Genomic DNA, 13,891 nt, shown 5'->3' with positions numbered 1-13,891 from the left:
TTCTGCCAAGAGAATGCATTGGTCATAGCAAACACCCTCTTCCAACAACACATGAGATGACTCTACACATGGACATCACCAGATGGTTAATAATGAAATCAGATTGATTATATTCTTTGCAGCTGACAATGAAGAAGCTCCATACAGTCAGCAAAAACACGCTGGAGCTGACTATGGTTCAGATTGAAAGTGAAAAGTGAAAGTGAAGTTACTCAGTCGAGACCGAATCTTTGCGACCCCATGGACACCAGTCTCCTCCATCCTTGGGATTTTCTAGGCAAGAGTACTGGAGTGGGTTGCCATTTCCTTCTCCAGGGATTCTTCCCAACCCAGGGATCAAACCCAGGTCTCCCACATTATAGACAGACACTTTACCGTCTGAGCCACCAGGGAAGTCCATGGTTCCTCTTGCCCTCCACTCACTCAGAGGCTACAGCTCTCTTGGGATCACCACTGTATAATCCTAAGGGATTTGATTTAGGTCATACCTGAATGACCTAGTGACCCTACTTTCTTCAATTTAAGTCTGAATCTTGCAATAAAGAAAGTAGGGTCACTAGGTCATTCAGGTATGACCTAAATCAAATCCCTTAGGATTATACAGTGGTGATCCCAGGAGAGCTGTAGCCTCTGAGTGAGCGGAGGGAAAGAGGACTGGAGATGCCCAGGAGGACAGGTCTTCCAGCAGCCTGAGCAGAAGCAAGGATCTAGATGTCGGCCCAAGAACCCAGGAAGGCTCCTTCTGCCTTTCGGCTCAGGTGAAGGGACGTGTGCTGCTTGCTTTTTAAATTTTAAAGACCGGAGGCTGGAGGGGCGCCCCTTGAGCAGGTCTATGAATGGTTAAAGCCTGGGTGCTTGTTATAGGCAGTGGGGACCAGACGCGGACCTGGAGCGGAGTTGCAAGAGGGTCGGAAGTCACGCAGTGATCCAGAAGTGGATCACTGCGCCGGGATGAAACAAGTTAAAGTGACACTTGGGGATGGGGGAGGGGAGATGGAAATTATTTCTAGGTGATCTCATCAAATCCAGGATTTCACCCTGGAGGTACTTCTGATTCTGTTTACAGCCAAGAGATGAAACTCAGAACTCAGTGGCTGATTGGATCCTGGGTTGACACCTCTGATGTGTTTAAGGACCTGGATTACAAACACTAAACCTTTTGAGTTCAAATCTAGAACATGTGACTGACTCTCGGTGTGACCTCGGGCAACCTGTTTAACCTCTCTGAGCCTCACTTTCTGCATCGTATGCTGACAGTTATAAATTCCACCTCATAGGACTATGGTAAGGATTAAATACGTGAATTGTGTAACTCATTTACCCCACACTGTTTGAACACCTGGCAAAGACTAAAAATGTCCCGAAGTGCCTTGTGGGTAACCTAATCAGGTAGGTACCCTAAGAGGTCGAGAATTCCCAAGTGATTGGTTTCTGAGGGTTGGGATCCACCCAGCGGGGCGTGGCCAACCAAAGAATGTTGGTCTGGGACCCCAATACATCCCTCCCAGGCCCTATAAAAGGCCAGGTGCTCCAGCCAGCAGCCCAGTCCTGGCAACTCTCGACCCACCACACTGAGGTCCCTGAGCACATGATGGATGCATCAATGGTAAGTTTGAACCTGCCAAACAGAGGGGCCAAAGTCTGTGCACTGGGGTGGAAGGTCAGCAACTCCTAGGTGGACAGTCATGAGCCCTAGCAGGGGACTAGGACTTGGGGAAGAGGAACCCAAATATTCGAAATGGTTCATTTCTTTGGGGCCTTGTTGACTGGGCAACCCTGCATGCACGCACTGCCCAGGGGGTGCCCTGGTCCAGACAGTCCCATTCCTGCAGAGTGGACAGTGTTGAGACTTGTCCAGTTGGCTCTGGTTCCCAAACGCCCCTTGAAGGCAAGGCTGCCACCTGGATGGTCCCCAGAGTCCCCAGATCACTGCGTGGTACAGAGTGGCTGCAACCTCTGTGGGAAGGGTAGAAGGATGTGCAAAATACATAGCCATGTGTGGAGGGGCCTGGGTGAGTTCTGGTAGAAACTGGAAAATCTAGAGAGGGAGTTATAATCCACGAGGGGGCATTGATTTCTCCTTTCCTTGAAAAAAGATTGTTTTTTAGCCCAGATTTATTGAGGTATAACTACCACCCTTATGGCAGAAAGTGAAAAAGAACTAAAGAGCCTCTTGATGAAAGTGAAAGAGGAGAGTGAAAAAGTTGGCTTAAAGCTCAACATTCAGAAAACTAAGATCATGACATCCGGTCCCATCACTTCATGGCAAATAGATGGGGAAGCAGTGGAAACAGTGAGAGACTTTATTTTTGGGGGACTCCAAAATCACTGCAGATGGTGACAGCAGCCATAAAATTAAGACGCTTACTCTTTGGAAGGAAAGTTATGATCAACCTAGATAGCATATTCAAAATCAGAGACATTAGTTTGCCAACAAAGGTCCATATAGTCAAGGCTATGGTTTTTCCAGTAGTCATGTATGAATGTGAGAGTTGGACTATAAAGAAAGCTGAGCATTGAAGAATTGACGCTTTTGAACTGTGGTGTTGGAGAAGACTCTTGAGAGTCCCTTGGACTGCAAGGAGATCCAACCAGTCCATCCTAAAGGATGGTGTTCATGGGAAGGACTGATGTTAAAGCTGAAACTCCAATACTTTGGCCACCTAATGTGAAGAGCTGACTCATTTGAAAAGACCATGATGCTGGGAAAGATTGAGGGCAGGAGGAGAAGGGGCAACAGAGCATGATATGGTTGGATGACATCACTGACTCAATATCTATGAATTTGGGTAAACTCTGGGAGTTGGTGATGGACAGGGAGGATTGGCATGCTGCGGTTCATGGGGTTGCAAAGAGTTGGACATGACTGAGCGACTGGATTGAACTGAACTGAACTGACAAACTCCCATAGTTTTAAAGTGTACAACATGCTGATTTGATGTATGTATATGTTGTGAAATGATGATCACACTCAAAGTGGTTAACACAATCATCACCTGGTGTGGTTACCTTTCTGATTTGGGTGATAATGCTCCAGATTCACTGTCTTAGCAAATCTCTAGTATCCAATACAGCATGATTAACTATCATCACTGGGCTGTACCTTAGATCCTCAGAACTTAACTTGTCTTATGACTTGTGTGCTCTTTGACCAGCATCTCCAATTTCCCCGACCCTTAGCCTCTAGCAACCAACACTCTTCTCTCCAATCCTATGCGTGTAAAGTTGTTGAAGTTGCATCTGACTTTTTGGGACCCTAGAGAGCCTGCCAATGGCACCCCACTCCAGTACTCTTGCCTAGAAAATCCCATGGACGGAGGAGCCTGGTGGGCTGAAGTCCATGGGGTCGCTAAGAGTCGGATATGACTGAGTGACTTCCCTTTCACTTTTCACTTTCATGCACTGGAGAAGGAAATGGCAACCCACTCCAGTGTACTTGCTTGGAGAATCCCAGGGACGGGGGAGCCTGATGGGCTGCCGCCTATGGGGTCGCACAGAGTCGGACACGACTGAAACGACTTAGCAGCAGCAGCAGCAGGGAGCCTGCCAGACTCCTCTGTCCATGGGATTCTCCAGGCAAGAATACTGGAGTGGGTTGCTATGCTCACCTCCAGGGAATCTTCTCTACCCAGGGATTGAACCCGCATCTCTTATGTCTCCTACATTGGCAGGCTGGTTCTTTACCACAAGCACCACTTGGGACACCCTTTTCTTATTTTACCTATAAGTAATACCATGAAGTTCATGTTTTTCTCTGACATTTCATAGAATTATGCCTTCTAGGTTCATCCACGTTGTCACAAATGTCAGGCTTTCCTTTTTTTTGATGGCCGAATAATGTTCTGTAGTATATATACAGGCTTTCTCTGCTCTCAGAAAGTGGCACATTCCTATGAAAACGTGTGTAAGCTGAAATGGCATACAGCAATGAGGCAGTTAGTTTAGGACACTTCTTGCACAAGGATTAGCAAAACAAATGGAAATAAAGCACAGATGGTCATAGACAGAGTTCAATGCTGTGCTGCTAAGGAGATGCTGGGTGTACTTCCCCAGGGAGGGGCTGCCACTCTACTCAAGTTCACTGCAAAACAAATGATGAGCACTACTTTCATTTTCACCCCTTTTTGTAAAAGCAAAAATTCTTTCTTGGGTTTTTCTTTCTTTTTTTTTTAGATTATTGAAAACAGATACTAATGTAGGTTTTCCACAAAAGCAAAATGGCATAAAATAAACTTTCCAAAAACTCTGGATACCTAAAGAACACATTTTCTTTATCATTCATCCTGTGGACAGACACTTGTTTCCGCATCTTGGCTGCAATGAACCTCTGAGCATAGATCTCTTTCCCGATATAAATTTCATTTCCTTTCAACATCCAGCAGTGGAATACTGGATCATATAGTAGTTCAGGACTTCCCTGGTGGCACAGATGGTAAAGCATCTGCCTACAATGCAGGAGACCTGAGTTCAACCCCTGAGTTGGGAAGATCTCCTGGAGAAGGAAATGGCACCCCACTCCAGTATTCTTGCATGGAAAATCCCATGGACGGAGAAGCTTGGTAGGCTACAGTCCATGGGGTTGCAAAGAGTCAGACATGACTGAGAGACTTCACTTTCATAGTAGCTCTAGTATTAAATTTTTCAGAAAATTCCGTACTGTTTTCCACAACAGCTGCAAAAATCTGCAGTGTACAAGAACCCCTTTTTCTCCACATCCTGCCCCAAATTTATATCTTCTCTTTTTGTTAATATCGCTATTCTAACAGGTATGAGGTGCTATCTCATGGTGGTTTCTGTTTGCATTACTCTGATGATTAGTGATGATCAGCATCTTTTTATGTGCCTATTGACTGTCTGTATCTCTGCAAAAATGTCTATGAAGGTCCTTTGTCCATTTATAAAAGCAAGTCAGATTGTTATTTTGCTATGGAGTGGTATGGTTTCCGTATGTATTTAGCTATGAACCCCTTCTCAGGTAAATGGTTTGCAAAGGTTTTCTCCCAGCCACAGGCTGTTTTTTCACTTTGTTCATTGTTTCCTTTACTGTGCAGAAGCTTTCAGTTTTATGGAGTCCTGATTGTTTATTTTGGCTTTTGTTTCCCATGCTCCTGGTGTCAGATCCAAATTAATCAATGCCAAGACCAATGTCAAGGAGATTTTTTTCCCCATGTCTATTTCTAGAAACTTCATGGTTTCAAATTTTATATTTAATTCTTTGGTCTATTTCAGGTCAAATTTTTGTAAGTTCTATAAGTTAGGTATCTAGTTTCATTCTTAAGCCTGTGTGAATCTAGTTTTGCCAAGACCCTTTATTTCAGTGACTATCTTTTTTGCATTGTGTCTTCTTGGTACCCTGGTCAAAGATGAGTCGATCGACATGCATAGGTTTATTTCTGACTCTCTATTCTGTTTCATTCATCTATGTGTCTGTTCTTCAGCCAGCACCATATTGTTTAAATTACTATAGCTATTTAAGTTTGAAATCAGGAAGTGCTATGCCTCCAGCTTTTTTATTTTCTTTCTCAAATTGCTTTTGTAATTCGTATCTTTGATGGGTTGAGTTGAACTTCTTGTTCAACTCAATTGTTCTTTTTCTATTTTGTGAAAAAGGCCATTGGAATTTTGATAGGAATCCCTTGATTGTAGATCAACTTGGGTAATGTGGACATTTTAACAATATTAAATTTTTTCAGTCTAAGAAGAGGGGATATCTTTCCACTTCTTTGTGTCTTCTTCAATTTCATCACCATCTTATAATTTTCACTGAACAGATTTTTCACCTCTAAGGCTAAGTTCATCCCTAAGTATCTTATTGTTTTGATGCCATTGTAAGGGTTTTTTTTTTTTTTTTTTTTTCAAAAAAAAATTCTCTTTCTGAGAGTTCCTTGTGTATAGAAACACTACTAATTCTTGTATGTTGACTTTGCATCCTGCGAGTTTTAATAAGGGCATTTATCAATGTACACTTCTCTTCTAGAACTGCTATTGCTGCTCTCCTAGGTTTTGGTATGTTATATATATTTCCATTTTCATTTGTCTCAAAATGTATTCTTTTCTTTTGATCTTTTCTTTGATACATTGGCTGCTCAGGAGTGTTGTTTAATTTCCACACATTTGTGAATTTTCCAATCTTTCTGTTTAATTTCTACTTTTTCACCATTTTGGTAAGAAAAGATACTGGGTATGATCTTAGTCTTAATAAATTTTTAAGTCTGTTTTTGTTCTGTGAAATTTCATGATGATCTATCTTGGAGATTCTTCTACGTGTAGCTGAGAAGAATGTGTATCAGGTGCTGCTGGATTGAATGTAGTGAGTATGACTGTTAGGTCCATAGGCGCTAACAGGCAGTTCAAGTCCAACATTTCTGTATTGATCTTCTGTCTGGATGATCTATCTGTTGTTGAAAGTGGAGAATGAAGTCCCTGACTACTTGTGTCATTGTCTATTTCTGGCTTCAGAACTGTAGTATTGTTTAACACATTTATGTGTTCTTAATGTTGAGTCCATTAATTTATAGTTGCTATATCTCTTGATTAATTGTTTCCCTTCATTACGTACTGACCTTCTTTGTCTCATGCAACAGCTTTGATTAGCAAAATTTTCTGAGGCAGTATAGCTACCCTGGTTTTTGGTTTTCATTGCCGTGGAATATATTTCGTCTTCATTTCATTTTCAGCCTATATGGGTCCTGAAACTTTAAACATCAAAATTATGTTACAATGTATTAAACTCTGTAAGGCAATATCTCTGCAGGGGATTGTAGGGTATTCATGCATTTATCGAGTTTCCCACCTCCACTGATGATAAAGGTAGCATAGGAAGAGTTTTCGTTTCAGAAATATTACTCTGACTGTCTTTGGAGGCTACACAAGATGAAGTCAACCTCTGATTCACAGAGGACAATTAAGAGGCAATTGCAGGCTTTTACTTTGGCCATCTGAGCAAAGAGCTGACTCATTTGAAAAGACCCTGATGCTGGGAAAGATTGAGGGCAGGAGGAGAAGGGGCTGACAGAGGATGAGATGGTTGGATGGCATCACCAACTCCATGGACATGAGTTTTGGTAGGCTCCGGGAGTTGGTGATGGACGGAGGCCTCGCGAGCTGCAATTCACGGGGACGCAAAGAGTCGGACACGACTGAGCAACTGAACTGAACTGAACTGAGGCAAGCAATGATGGTGGGCTAGACTAGAATTAGGTCATCAGAGATGGAGACACATGGTGTGTGGAATTGGGATTTCAGCTAGGTAGAGAACATGAACTTCCAACTTTTTTTTGCAGGATTTCACAACTGAAGACCAAGTTTATTGGTCAGGCAATAGTGAAGAGGCTTACCTTGAAGCAATAGAAGAGCTTGAGGAATTTTTACAGAAACTCGATGAGACACATGGGACAAGAAGTCCAGCTGCACCTGAGGCAAAACCCGATGTACCTCCGACTGCCCATGAAGAGGACCGCCGAAATGAATCTGTGCAGAATGAGGTGATGGATCTTTTGACCCACAATGATTATTTACGCATGTTTGAACATCCCCGGGACACTTTTTCTGCAGAACTAACATCAACCCATGTTAAAGCCCTTGATTTGCCCCCTGGAAACGTAAGTGAGGCCTTTTTTTTTTTTTTTTTAAACCCCAAAGTGAAATCTTTTGATAAGAGTAAACCCAAGTAACATCCTAGATGGCAGATGTCATTGACACCTCAAACACATTATGAGACTTTAGAGGCTGGATGGGGACCTAGAACTGGGAGGTGAAATCAGAAGTTCTTCACTGGATCCCTTTTCTCTGAAGACCACCCAGCTAGCTCTGTCAGATCCTTCTAAGGAAGAAGTAGAGCTCTCTAGTCTTGAGGAGCTTTCAGTCCAGTGGTGCAGGAAGGGGAGTAGACAGGCAAAACACTATTTCAAGAAAGGAAATGAGAGAAGAGAAAGTGATCCCTTGCATTGGCAGGTGGAGTCTTAACCAGTGGCCCACCAGGCAAGTCCTGAATTCTTCTTTAACAGGGTCTAAGCATGGCTCCTGTTTCTGGGGTCATTGTGTGAATCAAATGAGATAATGTGTTTGGACTTCCATTGATTTAACCAAATCTCCAGTAGGATGTCTGGGAGATGGGGCATCTTTGGAAAAGTCTCTCTGGGGATTGGAGGGGAGGAAATACAGAGAGAGGGGATTAAGTGTTACAAACTCTTATGTGTTTAATAAGCTACAAGGATATATTGTATAAAACAGATAGCCAATATTTTATAATTACTAAAACTGGGTATAACTTTTAACTTCTGTGAATCACTATATTGTACCCTGTGACATATAATATCACCCACCAGTATACATCAATTTAAAAAATAATCTGTGGGGCAAAGTCTCTGCAGGGGATGGTGGAGCACCTACACAATCATCCAGAGGCCGACCTCCACTGATAGATAAGTGTAGCATAGGAACAGTTCTCATTTTAGAAATATTAGTGTGTGTGGAGGGCATATGAGCTAGAGTCAACTCCAAATTCACAGAGGCCAATTAAGATGCAATTATGGACTTTGGGCAACATATGTTGGTGGGCTTGACTAGGATTGTATCAGCAGGGATGGAGAAGAAGGGAGTGTGGAACTGGGATTAGATCTGGGTACGACCCATGAACTTCTTTTTCACAGGATCCTACAATTGAAGATGTAGTTCAGGTATCAGGCAACAGCAAAGAGGTGTCGAGGTACTCCTATCTTCAGACGGTTGAGGAAATTAAGGCATTTCTACGGGAAGCCAATGAGACACATAAGGCACGGACCCCAGCTGCCCTGGAGCCAGAGCTTTGTGTGCCTCTGACTGCCCGTGAGGCGGATGACCAAAAGGAGTCCATGCAGAGACAGGTAATGAATCCTTTGATGATTTGTGCATGCTTGAACATCCCTGGGACAGTTCTCAACCAGAACTAACAGCAACCCATGTTAAAACTCTTGATTTGCCCCTGTGAGACCTTTTTTTGACCCCACTGGGAACTGCTTTGATGAGAGTAAATCCAAGTAACATGCCAGATGACAAATGTCATTGACATACCAAATACATCCTGAGACTTTAGAGGCTGGATGCGGAGCGAGAGCTGGGAGGGGAAATCAGAAGTCCTTCATTTGGTCCCTTTACTCTGATGTACGTCTAACTGGATATGTCAGACCCTTATAAGGAAAAAGTAGAGTCCTCTAGCCTTGAGGAACTTTAAGTTCAGTGATGGGAGAAGAGGAGCAGACAGGCATGACACTATTTCAAGAGTAAAAATGGGAGGAAAGGAAATACCAGAGTAAGACATTATTAGAAGTTGACTTTCAATGAGGCCTTCATCTCAGAGAATCTGTAGGTTTTGATGGTCCTGGTGGAGTGTCTCCACAATGACATTGGCCTCACGAAAGTATCCATTTCCACACCTCCAAGTGACATGGCCTCTGCTACACTGTGGCTTTGAAAATTCCACTTCTTTCACAGTGTGATTGTAGATAACAAATGTAAGCCCGTCTATTTCTTCTATGGATTTTGTGTAGAAGAAGATTTCAGAGTGTCCTCAGTCTACCATATTCAATGGCTGCAGAGTCATAAGTTTTGAATATAACCTGGAAAGAATTGTGATATCTGTCTCTCTGTTCTGAGAGTCAGGACAAGGCAGGGTGTCCAGGCTTTGGTGGCAGAATGGGAATGGAGGTCGTATTTGATAAGACAGGTTATCGTCACCGAGACAGTTTGCCGAGAGAGGTAGGCTGAACTCGAGACAGGGCAGGGATGTGGCAAAACTGAGCAGACTTCTCTGCCTAGAGTATGACAAGCGCTACAAAGAGGCACACAGGGTGGAACCTGGGAGGCTACTGACATCATGGCTCTTGGCAGTCAACTGCAAACTCTACCGGATGTATAGGAATCTAGAAGCGTAAGGATGGCTACTGAGAAGAGAAGCATAGAGTCTGGGCATGTGCACATTAAGCCTCTGCCTGTAGAGTAGCTTCTTCCCGGATTGGTTTCCAGAAGCTGATGCTTTCCAGGATAGTTCTCAGGAAGCTGCCATGCCAGAGGGAATCCCAGGAAGATTCAGGGGGTATTTTCCATAGTGGTTCAGGTCAGTGAGCACCTAGAGCAAGATAGGTCCAATTCAAGTTAAGTCATTTCACCTCTTCAAACTTCTGTGAGTTCTTCTTTAATAGGGTTTTATCATGGCTCCTCTTTCTGGGGTAATAATGGCAATAAAGTGAGATAATGTGGTTGGAAGTTCATTAATTTAACCAAATGTCCAGTAGGATATCTGGGAGATGGGACAGCTTTGGAAAAGTCTCTGCGTGGAAACAGGCACAATATAGAGTTTAAGAGATACAAACTATTATGTATACAGTAAGCTACAAGGATGTATTGTACAAAACAAGGAATATAGTTGATATTTTATATAAACTAAAATTTGAGCTTCACCTTTAACTACTGTGAATCACTATAGTGTACACCTGTGACATATAATATGGTACATCAAGGGTACATCAATTTTTAAGAAGGCTGTACAGCAAGATCTCTGCAGGGAATAGTGGGGTGTTTGCATTCATCTAGATTCCCACCTCCACCAATAGATAGGAGATGCAAAGGAAGTGTTTTCATTTTAGAAATATTACTCTGTGTGTGTGGGGCTGGGGGCACACAGGGTGGAGTCAACTCCAGATTCACAGAGGCCTACTAAGAGGCAATTGGAGGCTTTTAGCTAAGCAGTGATGGTGGGTGTATGGAATCAGAATTTGAACTGGATAGGGTATCTGAACGTTAACTTTTTTGCAGAAACCCACAACCGAAGATCTCGTTCAGTTATCAGGCACCAGCAAAGAGGCTTCCATGACTTCTTTCTTTGTGACACTTGAGGACATTGAGGAGTTTCTTCATGAGATCAATGAGATACATGAGGCAAAAACCCCACCTGCACCAGAGTCAGAGGTCTGTGCACCTCTGACTGCCCATTATGAGGACAGCCAAATGGAGTCCATGAAGAACCAGGTAATAAATCCTTTGAGGCCCACAATGAAGATTTATGCATGTTCTCACATCTGGACAGTTCTTGTCCAGAACTAATCACAACCCTTGTTAAAACCTTGATTTGTCCCTTGAAAACCTAAAGTGACTTTCTTTTTGACCCCAAGGTGACCTCCTTTGATGACAGAAACCCAACAGGAGCATCCCAGTTGATGGATGTCACTGACACCCCAATGACATTTATCACTGATTGTCAAGTAACAGTTGTTAATGCAAACAAGAGGACAATCTCCAATGAGGGTAGCAAGGTGAAGACCCTCAATGATGACCAGAGCCTCTGTGGAGGCCAGATGACCATCAGTGGGGATCAGACCCTCTATGGGGGTCAGATGAAGAGCCCCACTGTATGCCAAAATCTCAATGGAACCCAGATGACCTTCACTGCAGACAAGACCATCTATGGGAATCAGATGAAGACCATAGATGAAGACCAGATCCTCAGTGTAGGACAGATGAACTTCAGTGGGGACCAGACTCTCTATGGGGGTCAGATGAAGACAGTCAATGATGACACTCTCCATGGAGTCCATATAATGCCACAATCCTCATCATCATTGTCATATCCTAGAATTCTGTATGTTGCCAGTTCTCATTTGATCCAAGGACAACCTGTAGAAATGCAGAAGTGGAATCCCAAGATTCAGAGGTGTCCGTTGCAGAAGAGGCCTGACATTTTGAGGCCCTACATCTGCACCTATAAGAACTGTGGGAAAGCGTATGCCAAATCTTCCCACCTGCGGATCCATGAGCGTGTGCACACAGGTGGGTACAGACTGAAGGATGGGGGTGTCAGGAAAATAACTAAAGGCCTCTGCCTTTACAAAATGTTGGGATCATTTGAGATCATTGCCACCTCCCTCTAAGTCTGGGACCCAGAAGACTCTAGAAAAGGTTGGCCGATCTGAAAGGGTATAAAAAGCAGTCCTAAGAACAGACTCTAGTTCTGCTCCAGAGGCAACCTGGCTGCAGCGTTTTGTGGTGTTGACTGCCTGGGATGATGGAAGAAGTGGAGGGCTTTGTTTGAGCTCTTAGGATGGTCCTGACCCTACCTCTTCTGGGACTGTCTCTTTATGGACTCCCATAGTCCCAACAGATGACCCCCACTCAACCTTCTCTACCCACCACTACCTTCCTGCTTTCCCTCCTACTTTTCTTTTTCTCTTCCTCTTCCTCCTTCAGCCCTCTAGCCTATCCTGCCCTCCTCCTCTTCCTTTCCTGTACATACCTTCCAGTCCTGTCTTCTGTCTCTCTCTGTCCTACTCCAACATGCCCAACGTTTTTCTTCTCCATTCTTTTCCAACTTCCCTGTCCCATGCTACCTTGAATCATGACGAGTCTCCCTTTCTTTCTTGGTTCCAGGAGAGAAGCCCTATAAATGTAACGTGAATGGATGCACATGGGCATTCTCCCGTTCGGATGAGCTCAACAGACACAAGAAAAGGCACACCAGGGAGCGGCCCTATCTGTGTACTATATGCGACAAAGCCTTTGCCCGATCTGATCACTTAAAGCAGCATCAGAGAGTCCACAGATGAATTTCTCCCATGATGACAAACCCAGCAGCCTTTGAGGAAATGAACTGAGTCTCCCTGCTAAGACTTTGCTTGGCACCTAGCACTGTGCCAGCACATAGTAGATGCTTAATATTAGTTGTAAATTTTAAGGTTTTCATTAATTTTTGTATAAATGTAATGTATAAAGAATATGTGTATGCATTTCAGTAGAATCAGAAGCACTCTGCATTGAATTTCCTGTACATAGTGAACGTTTTCATCAGTGTGCTATGAATCCTTGTAGATCACTATCTGTGTATTTACTTCTATTTGTACATGTAAAAATGTTTATATGTAGAGAATTGTATTCATAGTTCAAATGTGTAAAGAATGTAGCATTTTATCTCTGAGCTCATATTTTTTTTGAAAGTCCATTTCTATGGAGTTAAGAGGAGGGGGACACTTGGTCACTTCAGTGTCAAGCAGTCTCAGATTAAATGAAGATTATTTGGATGAATTTAATCTATTAAAAAAGGGAACCTCCTCAACAGTTGTCTCAACTGTTTTTCTCTTAGGCAAAGTGTTTTATTTTTCCCTTCTGCCTTCCCCAAATGCTGTCAGGACACAGCGGTGGTGGTGTTGGTGTCAAGGGCTGGCTGCCAGGGAAAGGATGTTTGCTTTCTTAATGTGGTCCAGTGGTTAAGCATTTGCCTTGCAGCACTGGGACACCAGTTCAATCCATGGTCTGGGAAGATCCCACATTCCACGAAGCAACTAAACGCACACGCCACAACTAGAGAGTCCATACGAAACAGCCAAAGACCCCATGTGACGAAATGAAGATTCCATGTGCTACTACCGAGATCCCGTGCAGCCAAAGAAATGTTTTCTAAAAAAACCAAAGTAGGTAAACAGCAAGGACTTACTGTATAGCACAGGGAAGTATATTCAATACCTTGTAATAACCTACAATGGAAAATAATCTGAAAAGAAATACATACAGATAGATATACATATAGATATCTGAATCATTTTTCTGTACACCAGAAATGAACACATTGTAAGTCAACTTCAATTTTTAAAAAAGGTCAAGAAGTGCAGTTCTCCCCCACATCCCTGTTGAACCTTGATCTTGACCTAGGGTTTCGATCCCTTGTGGTGACAGAGGGACCTTAGCATGGCCCATAATCTTGTTAATTTAATTTAATTTTTTTTTAACGTCAAGAGGTCCAGGTAAGAGTGGCAATACTCTTCATCTCCCGGATCCACAGGAGCCCCCACATCAGGTGACCCACGGCCAGCACTTGGTCTGGGTTTCCTTGGCCTAGATCAGTCTCCTTTGAGACTGTCAGCAAAGA

The 13,891-nt window shown here is 43.3% G+C and overlaps 1 protein-coding gene across 3 annotated transcripts; it reads left to right on the top strand.

Moving 5' to 3' along the window:
* Nucleotides 1–1,424: 1,424 nt before the first annotated feature.
* LOC147375188 (uncharacterized) lies at nucleotides 1,425–13,081 on the top strand. 3 transcript variants are annotated; one of them, XM_086384505.1, is made up of 6 exons: nucleotides 1,425–1,606; nucleotides 7,284–7,601; nucleotides 8,652–8,864; nucleotides 10,819–11,004; nucleotides 11,148–11,802; nucleotides 12,400–13,081. In XM_086384505.1, exons 1-6 carry the CDS (start codon nucleotides 1,475–1,477, stop codon nucleotides 12,573–12,575), a joined length of 1,680 nt encoding a protein of 559 aa, XP_086240631.1. In that variant the 5' UTR covers nucleotides 1,425–1,474; the 3' UTR covers nucleotides 12,576–13,081. The 3 variants fall into 3 exon arrangements, with proteins under 3 accessions (XP_086240631.1, XP_086240622.1, XP_086240637.1); XM_086384496.1 differs by having other exon boundaries at nucleotides 1,437–1,606; nucleotides 10,792–11,004; XM_086384511.1 differs by having other exon boundaries at nucleotides 1,469–1,606; nucleotides 7,284–7,484; nucleotides 10,792–11,004.
* The last annotated feature ends 810 nt before the right edge of the window (nucleotides 13,082–13,891 follow it).

This window comes from Bos grunniens, chromosome 3, assembly GCF_055505025.1.
Source record: "Bos grunniens cultivar Pamir isolate PY7600 chromosome 3, Bosgru_T2T1.0, whole genome shotgun sequence".
Classification (NCBI taxonomy): Eukaryota; Metazoa; Chordata; class Mammalia; order Artiodactyla; family Bovidae; genus Bos; species Bos grunniens.
This window is presented reverse-complemented; position numbering and strand designations above follow the sequence as displayed.

Excerpts from the sequence above, each read along its gene's own strand:
- LOC147375188 (XM_086384496.1), top strand. The coding sequence starts at position 1,475 with ATGTTGGTCTGGGACCCCAATACATCCCTCCCAGGCCCTATAAAAGGC. Across the intron at positions 7,602-8,651 it reads TTGATTTGCCCCCTGGAAAC|GATCCTACAATTGAAGATGT; the intron begins GTAAGTGAGGCC and ends TCTTTTTCACAG. Across the intron at positions 11,803-12,399 it reads CCATGAGCGTGTGCACACAG|GAGAGAAGCCCTATAAATGT; the intron begins GTGGGTACAGAC and ends TCTTGGTTCCAG.